We start from the raw sequence: 23369 nt of genomic DNA, 5'->3' as shown, positions 1-23369 counted from the left end.
AAATAAATAAAATACACAAAAACCTGAAAGTAAACTTAATCTACATTGAATTTGGGAAATATTTAAAGGTGATATTCCAAAATTACAGAAAATACTTTATTTCTGCTTGGTAATATGAAAACATAATTGTGTCTTCGAATTGTATTTCAAAAAGTAGTCAAGTTATATTTCAACAAATATTCCTTAATATTAATCTTCCCATTAGGTGACAAATAATACTCATGATTAGAAATACAACAGACATACAGCTATGTCTTTCTTAGCCTTTATTTCATTATATAAAAAACATGATTTAGAATATACTAAACTACTTCCCAACATCAGTAAAATTTTATTATTCAACAAATTACTCATTATCTTAACATCTAAAAGGTTATAAAAATTAATAATTTACCATACTGGGTCTTAACCTCAAATTCAGAGAACAGATATAAATATTTAATCATAATTACAACTACATAACAGCTAAACTCATTTTGAGATAAAAAAGGCATTTTTCTTTTCCAACAATATAAATCAATACATACAAAAATTTGACTTAACTATGTCGCCTGGAGCATAACAACAATTGAACTCTAAAAAATATTTAGCAATAGCCATACATTAAGTTTTGGGCTCAGTAGTAACCCAAATCTTTCTATCAAATACTCTACCTGATAGATTAACATCAAAGTAAAATGGTACAGTCTTACTTTGATAACCAAACTTGAGAGCCCAAATAATAAATTCGTTTTAAACTTCAGCTAAATTCCAACATGTAGGAATTAAGCCTTTTTAGAGAAGTTGACCTATAAATTTAAGTCTAATCCAAAGATACATCACTAATCAAAAGAATTTAAATAAATCCTTTAATTTGGAGCATCACCCCAAAATGATCTTGCATTTCTAATCCTAAAAGTATCAGTTTCTAATTGAATTACCCCAAAATAGGTTATTTATGCTGTAATTATCTAGAACTGTTCAACCTTTTAATGAAGAAAATAAGAACATATTTTAAATCTTTTAAATCTTTGCCCCTTAAAAACTAAAAGGGAAATGTATAAAAGCTAAAATAATTAGTAATAAAGTGGAGAAGAAACCATATACTGCCTGAACCACTTCTATAATATTTGTGAAATCCTTAGGTTGGTCATATATATTTATTTGCATTTCTAGCTCTATTTTTTGTAAAAATAAATTATTTTGCTAAGATATTTACAAACCTTCTTTTGGAATTAATACCAATATGAGTTTGTTTCACTGGAGAGCAGAGTGAGGTATCTTGACTACTATCAGTATTAAGAGAAACTGAATCAGACATCCGGGATGGAGAAGAACAGTTGCTATTATTCTGATTGCTATTGTGTGTAACTTCATCTGATAAAGAATCTATATCCTTTGTATCATCTGAAACAAACAAACAAACAAACAAAAAACTCAAGCCTCTGATAAAGTCACCAAAAATCCTGTGTGAACTACTTCCCAGTGATGACAAATAGCATTTTATACTGCCCTGGTTCAATGTATAAGGTAAAGAATTATATAAATTAATAGATAACCAGAGGCATCTATAAAAATTCAGTCTTAATACACACAAACATGAAAGAATTTTAAAATAGTGACAGATACACCTTTACTTTTAAAAAATATAACCAAAGTTAGGGTTACCCAGAATTTTATTAGTTTGAATTACTGACAAGATTATATTATTCAATGTGTTCTAAGGCTATCGGTTAGTTTTAGTAAATATGCTTTCCCACTCATTTACAATTTTAAAAAGTCATAATAATAATAAATACAAAGTATAGTTTATACCTTAAGTAAACTGATCTTGGGGAGAAATTATATCATACATGTAAGGAATTGTTTTTATCTATTCTGACAATAAAAATGAGCAATGCAATCAATCAAAAAACAACCACCAAACAAATCAAGAAATTTTCACAAGGTCAGCTCTCTCTTCGTATTTTTAAATCATTTCAAAAAATTGTACATGAATACTGAACTCTTCGTATGTGAGATGGCTTTATGTGTAACAATAATATAAACAGAAATAGACAATATTCATATTCCAGTATAGGTAGGTAGTATAAATAGTATTTTTAAAAGTAGTGATAAAAAAGATAACATAATATCTTAGAACCCTCAAGAATGTTTTTAACTAACTCAATTCTAGCCAAATCATAGAAAGAGTATATATACAGATACAGTCATAGATTACATGAATCTGAATTAAGGATATTTTAGCTGTTCCAAATATTTTAGTTCAAGTAGTCTAGATTGTGTTTACAGTTAAAAACAGTAGCACAGGGCTCTCTAATTCAACTTTAAGGTATTAGGGTCTCAGATTATGAATTTTTAAAATAATGTCAAACTATCTGTAACAATTTCTTTCCTAGATATATCCCTCTTCTTCCAATTCCAAATCATGGGACAATTGTGATCATTAGATAACATGTAAAATATTTAGTATATAGAAAGTAGCAATTAGTAAGTATTCAACATATATTACCACCATTATTATTATTATGAAATCCAAGCTACTTGAGGAGCACCTTGCTAGCAAATTTCATTAATGCCATAAAAGGCAATAGCTGGATCAATACTTGGTCGAGGTAATATAGAGATGTTCAGACACTAGTGGGGAGGAGTGAGGGAAGGTTAAAAGGAAGAGACAGATATCCTTCAAGTCCCCTTTTATGTTAAATGAAAGAATGGCCAGAAAAAGAATGGTTGAAAATAAGTTCTGGGATAGATAAAATAATAACAAACATCTACTATACATCCAGTATTGGGCTAGGTTTCAGTACATTGAATAATCTAGTACATTTAATATTCACAAACTCCTTCATTAGCCTTACTTTATGTCAAATTAGATATGTACACATGGATAAAATTAGGCTCCTCAAGGATCATACAGTAAATAAGTGGTAGAAATGGAATCATAATCTAGGCTTGTCTCCCTATAAAGTCCATGTCCTTGTAAGTAGACATGCATGAGGGAAGAAAAAAGGTCTATCAAGATTTTCCTTTAAAAACAAGAGAGAGAAGAAAAAGACCTTTCAAAAAAGTATATTTTAAAAATTGTTGCTAAAAAGTGTTTTAAATAACGTAATGACATTTAATGATATTCCAAAACAATTATACATTTTATTCAGCTCATTTCTAATCTCAGAGCTTTGCTTCACAGCTAACCTTTTTTGCTATTACTAAGTGCTACCACTTTTGGCTGGATAATAGAGGTTTCAATTAATGGTGGTCGCATCTCTGCCATTTTCATCTCTTCATCAGAAGAAAGTTCTTCAGATTCCTAATTTAAAGACAAAAGAGTGAAAACATTTATGCGAATAGATTGTTTTTTTAAATGAATAAATATTACGTCGTAAGAACTTTATAAAGAGAAAAGAATATTTAGAACATATATGAAAGCTTTTTATAGTAACAGTGACTAAAAGTAGTATATGATTTAAAAACTTTTAAGATACAGCAATAAAACTGTGGTAGTTATTAACAATATTTCAAAGCACCTATGGGATAATTTCCTGGGGCAGACCTTAATTCAAATGTATTAATGATTACTATGTGCCTAGAACTATGTCAGGTGCCAGAGACATAAAAATACATAAAACACAATCCCTGCCATTGAAAAACAGTTTGCTCCAACAAAAACCTCTTCTTCCTATAATCCTCAAATTTATGGCTCCAAGAATCACTGGGTTCCAAGGAATCAGAAGAACTGAGATGTTCTTTTACTAATATAAATTAATAACAACTTTTGCCCAATTTGAAGACAGAATTTTATATTCTCCAGGAATTTTTCTCTAATATTTGGCAATTATCCCAAGTTATCTACCATTGAGAGCTATTTTGGGTAGGAAACAAAAAGACCTATATTAATGGAAAAAATTTAATATTGTATACATTACATATAAAATCAGCTTAAATTATTCTACTAATACGATAAAATAAATAAAAGGTTTTAAATAGGTGTTCTCTTAAAAGTGCTAAGACTTTTAGGTACTCATAAGTGCCATAATAAAGATATGGACTGGAGTTGGCAAATGTTCAGTGAAAAGGCTAGTCAACATTTTGCACTTTGAGAATAGTCTGTTTCAACTTCTCAACTGCCGTGTGGACAAGTGGTCATAGACAATAATATAAACTAATGACCATGGCTATGTACCAGTAAAACTGAATTTCATCCAATTTTTCATATCATGAAATATTCTCTTGATTTTTATTCCTCCATTTAATAATGTAAAAGCTGTTCTTAGCTTGCAAGCCATACAAAAACAGGCAGAGGCCAGATTTGGGCCACAGTTTTTTTTTTAACCCTGTTTAAAACTGTATGATGATGGAAAGCGTTACTAGAATAGGAAAAGAATGTAATTTGGTTTAGTTGTGATGGGTTAGTTAAGAGAGGAATGACATTCTGAGTAGAGGAAGGATGGAAATAAAGAAAGGATGGCAAATCTGCGCCATGCAGCTGGAGCTCAGGGTAAATGTGGGAGAGACAGAAAAGGGAGACTGGATTACATGGTGAAATATTATGCTCTGAGTATGGACTCAATTAAGTATGTGTTGGCTGTGACTGGAGGTTGCCAAGCCAGGAACTTACAAGATCAGACTATCTTTTAAACTAGTAATGCTGTTATTAAGAAGGTATAGGAAGAGACTGGCAGAAAGGCATCTAGCTTTCACAATAGCCCTGAAGAGACTGCATCTGTCCTTAGGCAATGGCAGTAATGGCTAGCAAAGAGATAAAGAAATTTTGGAATTAACAGGACTTAGTCACAGAATGAATGGGATAAGAAGGGGCAAATGGTCTGTCCTAATCTTTTATATCTGCAGCGTTTAAACTGCTGGCCAGACTTCTCCTTCATGAAATTGTATTATTCCTGGGCTCCTGGGAACTGCAGTCTCTACATCTCCTCCCACCTTTCTCCTTTGCTCATATCACAATCTTCCTGCAGCTAGCTCATATTTTTTCCTTTCTTATTCTTTCCCCCTGGATGGAATCACTTTCTTCAATAATTATGTTTAATATAGACATATATCCCATTTATAATCTAGCTTTTGTTTCTCACTTGAGCTAAAGATCCCAACTATCTAATGAATATGTCTATCTGATGGTTTTGTCATTTCTTCAAATCCACCTATCCAAAACAAACTTGTCCTTCCTTGTCTATTTGTTCTCTTAACACCATCACTGCTTTCAGGCATGGTTATATGACTGTTTCCTCTTCTCCATTCCTTAAAGGCAGGGGTATCACACATTACATCTGTAATATTCTTGCAACTAACGTCTAGGCTTCATTTTCTACTATCATTACTCAAAAGCCCTTAAACTTGGAGAATTCAGTATCTGCTGCCATATTTCCCTAATACATAGCCCTTCACAAGTAATGCTCTACTAAAAAGCCTTCAGTGATCCCCCAAAGATGATAGAACATTAAGTTCAAACTTCTGAGCATGGTTTCCAGGAGTTTCATAATCAGGAACCAATCTACTTTACTAATTTTATTTCATATTATTTCATACTAGAGGCCCGGTATATGAAAATTCATGCACTGGAGGGGGTGGGGGGGGGTCCCTCAGCCTGGCCTGTTCCCTTTCACAGTCTGGGAGCCCTCAGGGGCGGGAGGTGACCCGGTGATCAGGGGAAGGCGATGCCCCTATCACACCTCTGCTGCTGTCACTGCCGGCAGTGCAAGCCTTGGGCGGCCCTGGTTACCTGAGTCTTGGGTGGCCTTGGGCGGCTGGGCAGCTGCCATCCAAGGCTTGCCTGCGCCTTGGGCCAGCCCCGGGAGGCTGGGGGGCTGAGGGGACTGAAGGACTCCAGAGGCAGGCCCTCGGCAAGGCCAGCCTGCCACCACAGTGGGGCGGAGGGGACTGGGTGTTGTCATCTTTGAGGGTGGGGCAGTCAACTAGCATATCCCCTCCTTATTGTCTGTGGGTGCCACCATCTTCGAGATGGTGTGAGGGTTAATTAGCATATTCCCTTTTTATTAGATAGGATATTTATCACCCCTGACATATTTAGTCAGATGAAACATGCTCTTTTCTACATTTTCCAAACACCACTCATTTGCTCTTATTATGCTTACACACTTCATTCAATTTTATTTCAGCTAATTTAGTATTTCAAAATGCGGGTTAAATGCTTTCTTCATCTTAGAGCATCCTTGAAATATTGGATCCAGAAAATATCTCTTTTCTAAGTTTCTGTAGCCTTTAATACTTGACTTGTATTAGTACTTTTCTTATACACTTCACACAGTTTAACCTTAATTATATCATTACTAGTGGCCCGGTGCACGAAATTCGTGAACGGGGGTGGGGAAGGATGTGTGTGTGTGTGTCCCTCAGCCCAGCCTGTACCCTCTCCAATCTGGGACCCCTCAAAGGATGTCCTACTGCCGGTTTACAGGAATCGAGCCTAAACCGGCAGTCGGACATCCTTCTCGCAATCTGGGACTGCTGGCTCCTAACTGCTCACCTGCCTGCCTGCCTGTCCCTAACCACTCTGCATGCTGGCCTGCTCACCCCCAACTGCCCCCACCCCCGCCCTGCTTGCCCCCAAATGCCACCCCCCCAGCCTGATCACCCCCACTGCCCCCCCGTGCCAGTATGCTCCCGCCAACTGCTCCCCCCTGCTGGTCTGCTCACCCCTGACTGCCTGCCCCCCGCCGGCCTGATCACCCCCAATGGCCCCCTGCACCAGCCTGATCACCCACCACTGCCGTCCCATCCTGGCCTGATCACCCACAACTGCCCTCCCCTCTTGGCCTCTAACCGCCTCTACCTCAGCCTGCCACCATGGCTTTGTCCAGAAGAATGTCTGGAAGGTCTCCTGGAAGATCTCCCAGTCTAATTAGCATATTACCCTTTTATTAGTATAGAGGCCTGGTGCACGGGTGGGGGCTGGCTGGTTTGCCCTGAAGGGTGCCCTGGATCAGGGTGAGGGTTCCCTTGGGGTGTGGGGCAGTCTGGGCTAGGGGCCTGCGGTGGTTTCCAGGCCAGCCACGCCCCCATGGGGTGAGGGTCCCCGCTGGGAGGGCATGGCCAGCCTGGGTGAGGGGCTGAGGGTTGTTTTCAGGCTGGCTATACCCCCTTCAGGGTGGGGGTCCCCGCTGGGGTGCCTGGCCAGCCTGGGTGAGGGGATGATGGCTGTTTGCAGGGTGGCCACACCCCCCAGTGGGGACTCTTACTCCATAGGGGTGTGGCCAGCCTGGGTAAAGGACTGAGGGCCGTTTTCAGGCTGGCCATGCCTCCCCATGACCCAGACTCCTGCCCCTCCTTTTTTTTTTCAACCCCGCCTTGAGTGGAGGGCCCCTCCTTTTATTTTTTTTCCAGCCCCTCCTTGAGCAGAGGCCAGGGCCGACTAGAAGCCTGGGTTGCCCCTGGTGACCCTGGCCCCCAGCCACTCCTTCAGTGGTGGCCAGGGCAGGCGGGAAGCTTGGCTTCCTCCGTTGCCAGAGGCAACCCAAGCCCCCTGCTCACTCCAGTTCCATGGCTGCCGCCATCTTTGTTGGCTTAATTGCATACTCGCCCTGATTGGCTGGTGGGTGTAGTGGAGTGACAACCAATTTGCATGTTTCTCTTTTATTAGTGTAGATTAGTGTAGATGTATCCATTTTTCAATTCTGCCAGTATAGCTCCTTACCCATAGAAATTATACTAAATGAGCAATAAGTTCCTGGGACAAAACCAATAACCTTTTCATAGACTGTTATTAGGTTCAACATATATAATAATTTACTGAATAATGTGACCCATTTAGTGCATTCAAAAGCATGAGTTTTTTCTTGTAGTAAATACAAGCTCACAGGATAACCATTAGATGATGTGCTTTAAACACATTTAAATTTTCAGGACTATAGAGGCTCTTATAAACCCACAATGCCAGTATTTCTATACACCAGTGATTTCCAATAGAACTTTTCTGTAATGACAGAAATAATTTAAGTGGTTCAACATGATAGCCACTATCTAGATGTGTCAAACTGAGCATTTGAAACGTGGCAAGTGTAACTGAGAAGTTCAATTTTTAATTGTTTTTACCTAATTTAAATTAAATTTAAATAGCCACTTGGAGCTAGTGGACACATAGTGGGCAATGTACCCATAAATAAAAAACACTTTAGAATCTCATTTTTAAAAGTTACAGGTTACCATTTCCCATGACCTTCAGCGTATGAGGGGAATGTAAAATGGTGCAACTGCTTTTGGAAAAATGGAAGTTTCTCAAACAGTTAAACATAAGCTATCATATGATCCAACAACTCTTCTGTTAAGTATATACCCAAAAGAAAAAAACATATATCCACACAAAAATTTGCACACAAATATGTACAACAGTCTTATTCATTACATCCAACATGTGGAAATAACCCAAATGTCTGTTATTTACCATTACAATGGAATACTGCTCAGATATAAAAAATGAATGAAGTATCGAGACATGCTACAATATGGATAATCTTGAAGATATTATCCTAAGTGAAAGACCAATCACAAAAGACTACAGATTGTATGGTTGTATTTACATGAAATACCAAGAGAAGCCAAATCTATAAAGGCAGATAAAGTAGCTTACTAACTGCTTAGGGGTTAGGGAAATGGGAGAGGATGTGGGATGGTAGCTAAGAAATATGAACTTTGTTTTTTGGGTAATGAAAATGTTCTCAACGTGATTATGGTGAAGGTTGCACAACTTTTAGAATACTAAAGACCACTGAATTGTACCCTTTATTTAAATGGGTGAGTTGTATATGTGAGTTATACGCATCAATAAAGCTGTTTTTAAAAAAGGCTACAGCTTTCATTGATTAATCCACTAGAAGAAACTCTAAGGAAAAATGTCTCAGATATTTAAGGAAAAAAATACTTCATAATCAATGATGAATGCTTAAATAAACCAAATAATTGGAGTATACCACTGGCAATCTTTTCATTTTCAAGTTATAGAAATAAAGCAATTACTATTACATATTTTATAGAACTCAAATACATTGTAAATATTTGAGTACATTGGGTCAAAAAATTTAAGTTTAAACCGGTAAATGAGTGATATTATATTATAGCAAACATTATAAAATTTCTCAATAGTAAAGCATTAGCATTATTTTCTGCTATCAATATGAAGTCTCTCCTATCTTCAGTTAGTAACAATGAAATATTACATTCTTATCAGTTGCTATGATCATTCCAGAATAATCATAAAGCCATACCTCAAAAACATCATCATGATTAGCCTGCTTCAAGTTCTCAGAGGCTTTCATATTTGCAGTCACTGGTGGATTCCCAGGACTGGTCTCAGCTTCAGGTTCATTAGTCTTCTGTATAGAGTTTCCTATCATATATTTTTCTCTTTCATCGGCTTTACTTCTTACTGGAGCAGTACTTTCTGAAGTCTAAGTAAAAGAGAAGATAAAGAATTCATTTTCCTTATGCTTTATATCTATTCTTGTGTTAAAGTTCAGATGAAAATTTAAAAGTAATATAATGTTTTCTTATCCTGGATAAATCAAGGAAACTTTAAACATGGAAATCTGTAGCACTCAGATAAAATGCTGATTCTGGGGACAGGAGGTACCCAAAAGTCCATGAGCCACATTAAACTTCACACTTTATTTAGCTGAGGATACATTCCATCTTAGAACTTGCCAAAGCGGATGGTCATGAGTGAGTCACTTAGCTCACCATGGTCAAATTCAGAATGGCTAGATTGTTTTCTACTCATTGTGAAATGTGTAATAACTCTAGTGACACGATAAAACGTTTTTCTGTGATACAATGTGAGAAAAAAGTCCCTTAAAGGGATGTAATTTAGGAATTTGTGTACGTTTCTGAAATATCCCAAGGAAATGCCAATGGTATGTCATAGTAATACATTTACAATTAGTATTAGAATGAATCAGTATTACGGGTGGGGGGAGGGGACATGTTTTCATTACAATGAATTTTCTGACATTCATTATCTTCTTTGCTCAAGCAATAAATTGTTTTGTAAGCTTATGCTGACACTCCCATGCCTATCTGAATAGTCTGCAACCACAATGAAGTGTAATACTACCAATTAGGAAGGTTCACTGATTGCTACACCTTTTAGTTCAAGTAGCTGAGAATATCACCCTAAAACTAGGAGTACATTTTAGTGTATAAAAAAAGGATGATTATATCAATTATCATTTAATATTTTAAAATAACTTGACAGTAGGTTTTGCTTAATTCTTTTGAATTGAGTTTTCTAACCTTCACACCCACATCATTATTTACAACTTGCTGATCTTCATGTGGTTTCAAATTTTTTCCAGAGTCTTCATTAGTCTCTTCATCTTTTAATCTATGTACAATCGTTTGAACAGTTTTGACCATATTCTTAAGCTCATCTGGGTATGGTGTTGGATATCTCTTTAAATTTCCCTCCTAGAGAAATTAAGAAAAAAATTAAAATATGGATAAATATTTCTAAAGACACCTCAAAATTCAATCTATGATCCATCTTAATTACACTGGATATCTGGCTCATAGAAGCAACTGTGAGAACAGATGATAGGCCTTTAAAAGCATTTTAGACTCAATAAAAGTATGGTTTTATCACTAGTCAAAGATGAGATATGGATTTGACTGTTTTAAAATCTTCTTAACAGGCATAAACATATTCCACTTGAGGTATATACAGTGTGGATATTGCCAACATTGTCACTTGTCTTTCAAACAGATATGTTTTCCAGCTAGATATTAATCCAGATACATATAAAATTCCCACATTTATATATTGTCTTATGTGCAGTGAACCAAACACTTTAAAGGTAAACCTGTCATTTTCTGAAGTTCAGCTAGTTTATATAAAGGAAAAAGAGTTACATCCTTAAGTAACTTGGAAACTGGTATTTGTTACTTCTAACACTGACAAACACTCTCAATCCCAAAAAGAAACAAAAGGCTTATAATAGCGTTCTTTATCCCTAATATATATATATATATATATATATATATATATATATATATATATATATATATATCATTAATGAAAGGGAAGGGAGAAGCAATAACCTTTTTTCCTCTTATAGTTAGATACACTATGAAATCTAGCTTTTAATCACATAATTTTATATTGTTCTCAAATTACTTCACATGATACATAATCAGTAAAACTTCGAGTGCCTTGAGAGCAAGGAATGAAATAATATATTTCTTTGTGTCTCCCAAAACAGCACAGTATCCTATCTAATAATAGACAAACATGGTAATTGACCATACCTTCGCTATACCTCCCATTGGCTAATCAGCATATGCAAATTAACTGCCAACAAAGATGGCGGCTAATTTGCATACCGCAGGCAGGACAGCGCAAGCCACCAGTGCGAGCCGCCATCCAGGCGCCCGTGTGCAGCCCCAGAAGCTGCCTGCCTGCCATATGTGTGCGCGGCCTGGCGGCTGGCGGGGCAAGGCGAATCACAATCGGCCCAGCGGGTGGCGGGGTGGGGTGTAGGGCAGGCAGATCACGATCCCGCCCTGCCCTGCCGCCCGCCATCCATGTGTGCGGCGCGGCGGCTGGCGGGGCCTGCAGTCCGTGTGCGATCCGCCTGCCCTGTGCCCCACCCTGCCGCCCGCCGAACCTGCAATCCGTGTGCGATCCGCCTGCACTGTGCCCCGCCCTGCCGCCCGCCGAACCTGCAGTCCATGTGGCCGGTTGGCGGGGCGCAGCGGCTTGTGATCTGCCCGCCCTACGCCTCACCCTGCCACCCGCTGGGCTGATTGTGATCCGCCCGCCCTGCCCTACCGACCGCCAGGCCTGCTGTGTGTGGCGGGCAGTGAGGCGGGGTGGCGTGACAGAGGGCCTGCCATCTGCCACCCGGGAACTGGCCTAAGCCAGCAGGTAGTTATCTCCCAAGGGGTCCCAGACTGTGAGAGGGTACAGGTCTGGCTGAGGGACAACCCCCCATCCCACACCTCCCCCCCGCCAGTGCACAAATTTTTGTGCACCGGGCCTCTAGTCTATAATAAAAGCGTAATATGCTAATTAGATCGGACGACCTTCTGGACGAAGCCTGGGCTGAGAGGGAAGCCTGGGTCCTGGGTGCCAGAGGGAAGCCGGTGCCAGAGGGAAGCCGGTGCCAGCAGCGGGGGAAGAAAGGCCTACTCTTGCACGAATTTCATGCATTGGGCCTCTAGTGGGTATATAGTACCCAGTAAGTATCAGCAGATCTATTTCAAATTTGAAGGAGGAAAGAACACTCACCCTGGGAGGTGCCTCCCTTTCATCTTTGTCTTCATCACATTCAAACGCCACTTGAGCCCGCTGTTTCCTCTGTTCCTCCCACAATGAAGGATTAAAACTTTCATTATCTGATATGAACATAACTAGAAAAACAAACAAAAAATCCACTATGTTTTAGAGTAATAATGAAAAATTATTACTTGCTAATTCAATTCCAAAGCTAAACATTTGTTTCATCAAAATAAATCTCATTAAATATACCCACAAAATAACTTATCAAAGCATATATTTTATTTCTTCTTGCAAAGAGCAACAAATAATTAGCAGAGTGAAGTAATGAGTTTTCTAATTATTTATCACTAGTTATGGAACAAAAGTAAAATTATTTTAGTTTTAATCTATTTAAGTATTTCAAAGCTGTGTACTAAACCTGCCAAAACAATGTAAGAATAGTAACAGGCAAATTGATTTTGTCATTTGCCTAGGCACTTTGTAACCAGTGTTTTTCATTTTTTACAAAATTCCTGCAAAAGAGACACTATTATCATTATTTCAAGATAAGAAAACTGAGGCTTAAGAATTTATTTAAATTGCCTATGGTCTATTTTAAAAATTAAAACTGATTTTTTTCTTCAGTGTCTCTATGTATTAAGAGATAATTTATAATTAATTTGGGGTCATAAAGATGCTTACTGGTTTCAGAAAAATACATAAAAATTATATTAAGTGCCACATATAATAAACATCACACACACACACAAACACACACACACACAGTACAACATATACAAAAACAATTTGCTCCTTAATTTCAAAGGCTTTAATGCCCTAATTGTTGAACATTTGTGACCAATAGTAATTGGTATATTCCCCTTTCTTGGCAAAATGTAATTAAGAACTTAGAAGAAGTAACATTTGTACTCAGAATTTTACAGATTATCTTTACCTAGTGTATAGATCCAAGGGTAGTGTTAATTCTACAACCAACAACAGAAGTGAACAAAATATTTCCTGGTTTAATAATCCTAATCATATAACACTTAATATGAGTTCCCAACATTTACCTAAATGTGATTTAGAATAGAGAGATCCATAATAGATGTTTGCTGTTTAATTTCAAGGAATCATGTAAGGAAGAACATTATATGCACATACCTCTAAATTCCACTATCTATAACCCTGAGACATTGCTTTCTTATCCCATTTTCAGAGAACTTTATTAACCAACTAAGAGGCCCGGTGCAAGAAATTTGGGGTGGCGTGGGGGGGCGTGTCCCTCAGCCCGGCCTGTGCCCTCTCGCAGCATAAGAGCCCTTGGGGGATGTTCGACTGCTGAGGAGGCGGGAGAGGCTCCTGTCACCACCGCTGCACTCGCCAGCCGTGAGCCCTCTATGAGAGCGCACTGACCACCAGGGGCAGCTCCAGTGTTGACCATCTGCTCCCTGGAGGTCAGTGCATGTCATAGTGACCAGTCATTTCACCGTTTGGTCGATTTGCACATTAGCCTTTTATTATAAAGGATTCTCCAAATTCCCTTCAAACCAGTAACTCTTAGAGACTTAAAATTCACTTCACAACTTGCTGTGATTTACCAGTATTATTGTTTTATCCTTATCTTATTTTGTTTTAATATATTTTTTATTGTTGACAATATTACAGATGTCTCCCATTTCTACCCCCTTTTTACTTCCCCTCTGCCCATCCCCTATGTACCCTCCTCCTAGGTCTTCACCACCATATACACACACACACACACACACACACACACACACACACACACACACACACTAGAGGCCCGGTGCACAAAAATTTGTGCACTCGGGAGGGGAGGGGGGGTCCCTCAGCCCGGCCTGTGCCCTCTTGCAGTCTGGGACCCCTCGGGAGATAACGACCTGCTGGCTTAGGCCTGCTCCCGGGTGGCAGGCCCAATCCCTAAGTGCAGCCCCTGGTCGGGCTCAGAGCAGGGCTGATTGGGGAGTTGGGGCACCGCCCCGTCCGCACAGAGCAGGGCGGATCGGGAGGTTGCGATGCCACCCTCAGTCATGCTCAGGGTAGGGCCGATTGGGGGATTGGGGCACCGCCCCGTCACACTCCAGGCAGGGTCGATGGGAAGGTTGCGGCGCCACCCCGTCACACACAGAGCAGGGCCAATCAGGGGGTTGGGGCTCCGTACCCAGTCACGCACCCCTGTCACGCACAGAGCAGAGCCCATAATAGATGTCACGCACAGAGCAGAGCCCATAATAGGCGCCACCCCTGTCACGCACAGAGCAGAGCCCATCAGGGGGGTTGGGGCTCCGTACCCAGTCACGCACAGAGCAGGGCCAATCAGGAGGTTGAGGAGCTCCCCCGTCACTCACAGAGTAGGGCCGATAGGGGAGTTGGGGCATCTCCACGTCACACACAGAGCAGGGCGGATCAGGGGGTTGGGGCGCCGCCCTCTATCACCCACAGAGCAGGGCCGATCAGGGGGTTTGGGCGCTGCCCCATGTCACGCTGATCCCGGTGCTGGGAGGCCTTGCGGCTCCACTGATCCCAGTGCTGGGAGGCATATTATCCTTTTACTATATAGGATAGAGGCCTGGTGCATAGGTGGGGGCCGGCTGGTTTGCCCTGAAGGGTGTCCTGGATCAGGGTGGGGGTCCCCACTGGGGTACCTGGCCAGCCTGGGTGAGGGAATGATGGCTGTTTGCAGCTGGTCACACACCCTTCAGGGTGGGGGTCCCTACTGGGGTGCCTGGCCAGTCTGGGTGAGGGGCTGAGGGCTGTTTTCAGGCTGGCGGGTGACTGAAGCTCCCAACTGCTCCTTTTTTTTTAATTCTGGGCCAGCTTTAGCTCTGGCTCCAGCTCTGAGGCCTCGGCTGCTGAAAGCAGGTATCTGGTTTGTTTGGGTTCTATAATCGAAACACTGCATCAACTCCAGCTCTGAGATCCCGGCTGGCTGAAAGCAGGTTTCTGGGGTTTTGTTTAGCTTCTATATTTGTAACAATGTTTCAAACTGCAAGCTCAGAGGCCAGCAGCAGCAGGCGGGGAACGTTGGTTTCCTCCATCACTGAAGCAAGCCAGCCTCATGTTAGCTTCAAGCTGCCTGGCTGCTGGCTGCCATCTTGGCTGGCAGTTAATTTACATATTGCCCTGATTAGCCAATGGGAAGGGTAGTGGAAGTACGGCTAATTACCATGTTTCTCTTTTATTAGATAGGAGATATATATATATATATATATATATTTGTAAATATATCTTCTTCTTCTTCTTCTTCTTTTTTAAAGAAAAGACATTCTGAAATTCTTACCATCCTCAGTCCTTGGCTGCTGAGGGAACATGTAGTTAGTAAGCACCATTTTCTGGGTCTCTGAATCAGTCTCATTTTGAAGAGGTATCAGGGGTTTGGACTATAGAAAGAAAATAAACGGTTAATTTTCAATAATCCTAAAGCAAATACATATCTAGCAATTCTTTTGAATAAGTACTCACCATTTTTTCTATAAAGTATCAATGTGTAGATTGCAAAAACAAATTTATATATACATAATAAAACTTTAAGCATTGCTTTTAAACCTCATAAAAGTCTAAATAAAATTTAGTTTGAGGTACAAAGCGAACTAATACTGTATTGAACTTATCACTGATTATCAATAAAGTATTAAAAGATCTCATATCCACAATCCAATAATTACTTACCATATTGATTTAATAAAGCTATAAAATAGGCTTTCCATTCATTGTATTTCCCCTACTACTCTTATTTGAGAAGATACTTTCATAGAAATGATTTGGAAGGTTTAGTTAAGTTATGCAGTTTATTTCAGCTGAAAGACTACTTAAAACAATAAATTGTAACCTGCTTTTCTCTTTTCTGTGTCTAATGTTTCTATTAATGATGTCACAAGTTACTCAGTAGTGGAATTGGAAGCCCATTATTTTGGACCTCATTTTTTCTTAAAATTATTTCCCTAACTGCTGTTTTCAATTTACTTAATATTAATGCTTGTGCCACCCTTCTGACTTAACATCCTACTAATCTAAGCCTTGGCCAACCCCAGATAGGCAGGGAACTACCCAGTCCTTCCTGCTCCTGCCACTCTATCAATTAATGTTTTGGACTTACTCTTGTGAAAACCCTGCAGCTAGCTATATTATTACTCCCATTCAAACATTTCCTCTGTGGGCCCTCCTTGTTCCACAGTAAACAAACTCCTCTGCATCTCAAATGTCTTCTTCACTGAAAACTTCCCTTTGATCTCTTCCGACAATGGAAATGGTATATCTACTCCTTCTCCAAAGACGGGGCTTCCCTGAAACCTCCTCAAATAAGGGTTGCTTATTCACCATCTCATAAACCCTCGATCAGGAAGTGAGTTAGTGCCTACAAATGCTGTGAGATCATTACCCATCTCTCCACAAGTATAAACACCTGTTCTTTTGAGAAACATAAATCCTGCCTCTATCATTTTACGTCCTTTCCACATATCCAGTGGCCTCTAGTAGTATAAATCTATCCTAACTCTTTTATGCCAATTTCTCCACAGTCATGGCTAATTCAACAGACATAAAATATAGATAACATAGCCATACTTTTAGTCCAGTAAATAAATGTTTCCAAGAGGAAAGTATAGGGAAATAAATTAAAGCATAGTCTAGAGCAGCAGTCACCAACCTTTCGGACCTCATGGACCATCAGTGGTCCGTGGACCACCGGTTGGCCACTGCTAGTCTAGAGCACCAGGAGGGGCACTACATACTAGTATATGGGATAAGTACAAGAAGAATTCCTAAAAGTGAAGCTGAGGAGTGGCTAGTGAAAAGGACAACCACAGGGTATGGCAACATAGGCCCTAGGCAGCTCTCACATGACTTGTCAATGTGCCTCACCAAGACCGTCATTCCCTTGAACCTTCAACTCTGTCACCAGCATTCTTTCCTATCTTTGCTTCTCCTTTTGTACCTCACCATATCTCATTACAACCACTTTCCTGCCAATTATCAAGATCTATTTGCTACAATGTCCTTCTCTTGCACCTGGCTTGGCAAAGGTGCAATGCAGAATCATTACAATTATGTGCTTTTTCTATATTACACAACTGAGCAAATTAGTGTTAACTACAAGTTTGTGGTAACCAATTTCAACACAGTTCTCAAAGTTGCCTGAAAATCCTTCCTTAAATTTCTAAATTGTAGTCTGAAAAAGGTAATATCTTTTAAAATATTTTTTTTTTTTATAAAAATATATTTTATTGATTTTTTACAGAGAGGAAGGGAGAGAGATAGAGAGTTAGAAACATCGATGAGAGAGAAACATCGATCAGCTGCCTCCTGCACATCTCCTACTGGGGATATGCCCGCAACCCAGGTACATGCCCTCGACCGGAATCGAACCTGGGACCCTTCAGTCCGCAGGCCAACGCTCTATCCACTGAGCCAAACCGGTTTCGGCAATATTTTTTAAAGATAAAAATAGGATTCAAGCCCAGCAGGCGTTGACCTATGAACCAAGAGGTCACGGTTCTATTCCCAGTCAGGGCACATGCCCAGGTTGCAGGCTCGATGCTCTGGGCGGGGCATGCAGGAGGAAGCCAATCAATGATATTCTCTGATCATTGATGTTTCTCTCTCTCTTCCTCTCCCATCCTCTCTGAAATCAATAAAAAAAATTTTTTTTAAATAGGATTCAAGAACTGCTAAGAGTTCAGAAATGGCTACATTCTAAGAGTTTTATCATTTACAAACTTCAACTCAAGCTCCCTTCAAGGTAAGAATCCCTACCAGAGCTTTTGGTTCTATCAGATTCCACTTCAGCTATCCAAACCCCTCTCATGTCCTTAATCTCAATCTCCACACAGAGTATTCCCAACAACCTAAAAACAATATTCAAGGATCCCTTCTTACCCTAAGCTACCACTTACTTTGTTTCACTTTTCTTTCTCATTCAACCCTCTTAGAAGTCTAATCAACAATCACATGGTTCAATTCCCTCATTTATTTCTTAGACTGATTCAATTCGGGTTTTGACATCTCTCTAAATTCACATTAGTTGTAACTCATTGGCTATAACTTGCCAAAATATAATGTATTTTTTTTTACTGACTTTTTTGGGGGTGACACTAGTTAACAAAATTATACAGGTTTCAGGTGCACAATTCTATGACACATAATCTCTATAGTGTATTGTGTGCTCAGCACCCCAAGTCAGACTTCATTTGAACTGACCTCTCAACGGCATTTATCCTGTTATATTAAACTCCATTTTTTAAGATTTAAATTCTTTATTGTTTAAAGTATTACATAAGTCTACTTTCCCCCCCACATTGACCTCTCCCCAACCACCCCATTCCCCAGCACATGCCCTCACCCCCCTAGTGTCTGTGTTCATTGGTTAAGCTTATATGCATTGCATACAAGTCCTTTGGTTGATCTCTTACCCCCCGCCCCACTCCCCTGACTCATTCTGAAGTTTGACGGTCTGTTTTACGCCTCTCTGTCTCCGGATCTATTTTTGTTTATCAGTTTATGTTGTTCATTATATTCCACAAATGAGTGAGATCATGTGATATTTATCTTTCTCCGACTGGCTTATTTCGCTTAGCATAATGCTCTCCATGTCCACCCAATGTGTTGTGAATAATAAGAGTTCTTTCTATTTTACAGCAGCGTAGTATTCAATTGTGTAGATGTACCAAAGTTTTTTAATCCACTCATCTGCTGATGGACACTTAGGCTGTTTCTAAATCTTAGCTATTGTAAATTGTGCTGCTATGAACATAGGGGTGCATATTTCCTTTCTGATTGGTGTTTCTGATTTCTTGGGATATAGTCCTAGAAGTGGGATTACTGGATCAAATGGGAGTTTCATTTTTAATTTTTTGAGGAAACTCCATACTGTTTTCCACAGTGGCTTCACCAGTCTGCATTCCCACCAGCAGTGCACAGGGGTTTTTTTTTCTCCACATCCTCGCCAGCACTTGTTGTTTGTTGATGATAGCCATTCTGACAGGTGTGAGATGGTATCTGTAGTTTTGATTTGCATCTCTCAGATGACTAGTAACTTTGAGCATGTTTTCACGTCTCTTGGCCTTCTGTATGTCCACTTCAAAAAGTGTCTAAGTCCTTTGCCCGGTTTTTTATTGGATTGTTTATCTTACTTTTGTTAAGATGTATGAGTTCCCTATGAATTTTGGAGATTAGGCCCTTATCGGATGTAACATTGGCAAATATGTTCTCCCCATGCAGTGGGCTTTCTTGGTGTTTTGTTCATGTTTCTTTTGCTGTGCAGAAGCTTCTTATTTTGATGTAGTCCCATTTGTTTATTTTCTCCTTAGTTTCCATTGCCCTAGGAGATGTATCAGTAAACATATTGCTAGGAGATATGTCTGATATTTTGCTGCCTATGGATTATTCTAAAATTTTTATGGTTTCCTGTCTTACATTTAAATCACTTGTCCATTTTGAGTTTATTTTTGCGTATGGTGTAAGTTGGTGGTCTAGTTTCTTTTTTTTTTTTTCATGTATTTGTCTAATGTTCCCAAAACCACTTATTGAAGAGACTGTCTTGACTCCATTGTATGTTCTTGCCTCCTTTGTCAAATATTAACTGGACATAATGACTTGGGTCAATTTCTGGTTTCTCTGTTCTGTCCCATTGGCCTATGTCTGTTCTTGTGCCAGTACCAGGCAGTTTTGAGAACAGTGGCTTTGTAATATATCAGTAGCTTGATATCTGGTAATGTGATCCCTCCAACTTTGTTCTTCTTTCTCAGGATTGCTGCAGCTATTCGAGGTCTTTTTTTTTATTCCAGATGAATTTTTGGAGAGTTCGTGAAATATCTCGTTGGTATTTTAATGGGGATTGCACTGAATCTATAGATTACTTAGCAAAGTATGGACATTTTAATGATGTTGATTTACCAATCCCCGAACATGGTATATTTGGTTATGCATTCCTTTATCTCTTTTTTTTTCAACGTCCTATAGTTTTTTGAGTACAGGTCTTTTACCTCCTTAGTTAAGTTTATTCCTGGGTATCTTTTTTGTTGCAAGGGTAAATGGGATTGTTTTTTTTTTTTTTTTTTGGTTTCTCTTTCTGTGAGTTCATTTTTGGTGTATAAAAAAGTCATAGATTTCTGAGTGTCAATTTTGTACTATGCTACATTGCTGAATTCATTTATTAAGTCTAATTTTTGATGGATTCTTTGGGGTTTTCTATGTGCAATATGTCATCTGTGAATAATGACAGTTTTACTTCTTTTCCAATTTGGATGCCTTTTATTTCTTTTTCTTGTCTGATCACTATGGCTAGCACTTCTAGAACCAGGTCGAACAGGAGTGGTGAAAGTGGGCATCCTGGTCTTGTTCTTAAGGGAAATGGTTTTAGTTTTTGCCCACTGAGTATGTTAGCTGTAGCTTTGTCATATAAGTCTTTTATTATGTTGAGGTATGATCCCTCTATTCCCACTTTGCTTAGAGTTTTTAATCAGGAAAGGATATGGGATTTTGTCAAATGCCTTTTCTGCACCAATTGATATGATTATGTGATTTTTGTCTCTCAATTTATGTGATGTATAACGTTTATCGACTATGGATAGTGTACCATCCTTGCATCTCCAGAATAAATCCCACTTGGTCATGGTGTATTATCTTTCTAATGTAATGCTGGAACCGATTTGCTAGAATTTCGTTGAGGATTTTAGCATCTAAGTTCAACAGGGATATTGGCCTATAATTCTCTTTGTAGTGTCTTTATCTGGTTTGGGGATTAAGGTAATGCTGGCTTCATAGATAGAGCTTGGAAGTGTGCCTTCCTCTTGAATTTTTGAAATAACCTGAGAATAGGTTTTAGCTCTTCTTCTAATGTTTGGTAAAACTCCCCTATGAAGCCATACGGTCCAGGGCTTTTGTTTGCTGGAAGTTTTTTGATTACTGTTTCAATTTCACCAGTAGTTATTGGCCTATTTATTCTTCCTGATGGAGTTTTGGAAGCTGGTATTTTCCTAGGAATTTGTCCATTTCATCTAGGTTGTCCAGTTTGTTGGAGTAAAGTTGTATGCTAAGTGTCTGACCATTTGACCAGTTGCTATGACATGAACTGACCACCAGGGGGCAGATGCTCTGATTGGTAGTTTAGCTACTGCTCGGGTCCAGCTGATCGGAATTGGGCGAGATGGGCCAGACATGCCTTGGAGCCCTCCTGTGGTTCCTCCCTGGCCAGCCGGCCCCAATCGGGACTGGGCGAGATGGTCTGGAGACACCCTGGAGCCCTCCTGCAGTCCCTCTCCAGCCCAGATCGTGCACTGGTGGGGTCCCTCGGCCTGGCCTGCGCCCTCTTGCAATCCAGGACCCCCCAGGGGATGTCAGCTGGTTTGTGCCCGATCCCCACAGGCCAGATTATATATAGTTTTTTGTATAATCCTTTATATGTCTGTGGAGTCAGTTGTTACTTCACCTCTTTCATTTCTGTTTTTGTTTATTTGGGTCCTCCCTCTTTGTTTCTTGGTGAGCCTGACTAGAGGTTCATCAATCTTGTTTGTCCTTTCAAAGAATCAGCTGTTGGTTTTATTGATCTTTGGTATTTTTTTTGGTCTCTTATGTCATTTATCTCTGCTCTGATCTTTATTATTTCCTTCCTTCTGCTTATTCTGGGCTTTTCTTGTTACTCTCTTTCTAATCCTTTAAGTTGTAGGGTGAGATAACTTATTACCATTTTTTCTTGTTTTTTGAGGTAGGCGTGTAGAGCTCTCAGGACTGCTTTCACTATATGTCCCATAGATTTTGAATTGTTGTGTTTTCATTGTCATTTGTTTCCAGAATGCTTTTTATTTCTTCTTTGATCTCTTTGGTTACCCAATCATTGTTTAATAGCATGCTATTTAGCCGCCAAGTGTTTTATTTTTTTCCATTTTTTTTATTGTAGTTGATTCAACTCCTTTCAAGCTAGTTGCTTCACCCTTAACTTGAAACCACCACCACATAGTTTTCCTTCTACCTCTATGGTCACTCTTTCTAAGACTATTAACTCACCTGCCACTTAAATAGTAGTAGTCCTCAGAATTCATCCATCCCTAGCATTTAAAAACATTTTAAATAATCAATTTTGAGAAAATAATAAAAGTCATGAAACAGCCCCCTAGGAAAAGTAATTAAGATGATGGGATAAATCTTATATTTCTTCTTGTGCCACAAATCTTTTTAATAAAGAAATTTTACATGTTAAAAGGAATAAATATATTATGGTATTGGGAAAAAGGAAATTATGCCTTTAGGAATAATTTTGAGAAATCGCTGGAAGTTAGAAATTAAAAGAAAGGATAAATCAAGTTCATAGAAACTGTAGCCTAAAATTAAGTTGCAGGGGTCTCATGGCCACTAGAACTGTTCTACACATGCCTACCTCAATGTTAAGGGTCCTTCAAACGCAGTATACCTAACTGGAACTTAACTTCTTCCCAGAAACGTATTTTCTCCTTTGTAATTCCCTATTTTGGTTATGGTATTAATCTCCACCTAGTCACTCAAGCAAAACTTTTGAGAATCATTTTTGCTTTTACTTCCTTTCTTCTCACATACATGCCCTCTTCAAATGTTGTACTGACATGACTTTTTAAGTTATGCCTTAAATATACCGGATCTTCCCTGGCACTGTTATCATTACTTTATTTCAAGGCAACATTTTCTATTGTCTTGAGTATGGCAATGCTCTCCAACCAGTCTCCCCTGCCTTCACACCTGGCATCACCCCTTGCTAAATCCATCTTCTATAACACAGCCCAAAAAGACAAGGGTGGGAAACCTTTTTTCTGCTGAGGGCCATTTGGATATTTATATCATTATTTGTGGAACATACAAAATTATCAACTTTAAAATTAGCCTGTTATATTTGGTCAAACATTTAATTAACTCACTCCTAATGCCTTGGCAGGGCCAGACCAAATTATTTCTCAGGCCTTACATGGCCTGTGGGCTGGATGTTCCCCACAACTGTTCTAAAATATCAATCTGATCACATTTGCCTGCTCATATGTGACACTGATTCCTCTTCTCCTATAGGAGGATTCACATGTATCACACAATCACTTCTTCCTCTTAAATTGAAGACAGATGAGTAACTGATTAATGACTATATGCCTTTCTTTCACTATTAAGTGTCCTAGCCTAATATGGACAATAAATT

General features: G+C 39.2%; 1 protein-coding gene across 21 annotated transcripts in view; it reads right to left on the bottom strand.

The window, feature by feature from the left end:
* The window catches only part of ERBIN (erbb2 interacting protein), a 126768-nt gene that overhangs the window by 18841 nt on the left and 84558 nt on the right, over positions 1 to 23369 (bottom strand). For 19 of the 21 annotated variants that reach the window (XM_036309240.1, XM_036309245.1, XM_036309252.1 and 16 more), the window contains 6 exons: positions 15501 to 15600; positions 12230 to 12351; positions 10237 to 10410; positions 9213 to 9395; positions 3175 to 3289; positions 1203 to 1386 (listed from right to left, as the gene is read on the bottom strand). In XM_036309240.1, coding sequence (XP_036165133.1) covers positions 1203 to 1386; positions 3175 to 3289; positions 9213 to 9395; positions 10237 to 10410; positions 12230 to 12351; positions 15501 to 15600 — 878 coding nt within the window. The remainder of the gene's footprint in view (positions 1 to 1202; positions 1387 to 3174; positions 3290 to 9212; positions 9396 to 10236; positions 10411 to 12229; positions 12352 to 15500; positions 15601 to 23369) is intronic. The other 2 variants (XM_036309243.1, XM_036309256.1) reach the window with 1 other exon arrangement.

The sequence above is a fragment of the Myotis myotis genome, unplaced genomic scaffold (genome assembly GCF_014108235.1).
Source record: "Myotis myotis isolate mMyoMyo1 unplaced genomic scaffold, mMyoMyo1.p scaffold_m19_p_5, whole genome shotgun sequence".
Lineage (NCBI taxonomy): Eukaryota > Metazoa > Chordata > Mammalia > Chiroptera > Vespertilionidae > Myotis > Myotis myotis.
This window is presented reverse-complemented; position numbering and strand designations above follow the sequence as displayed.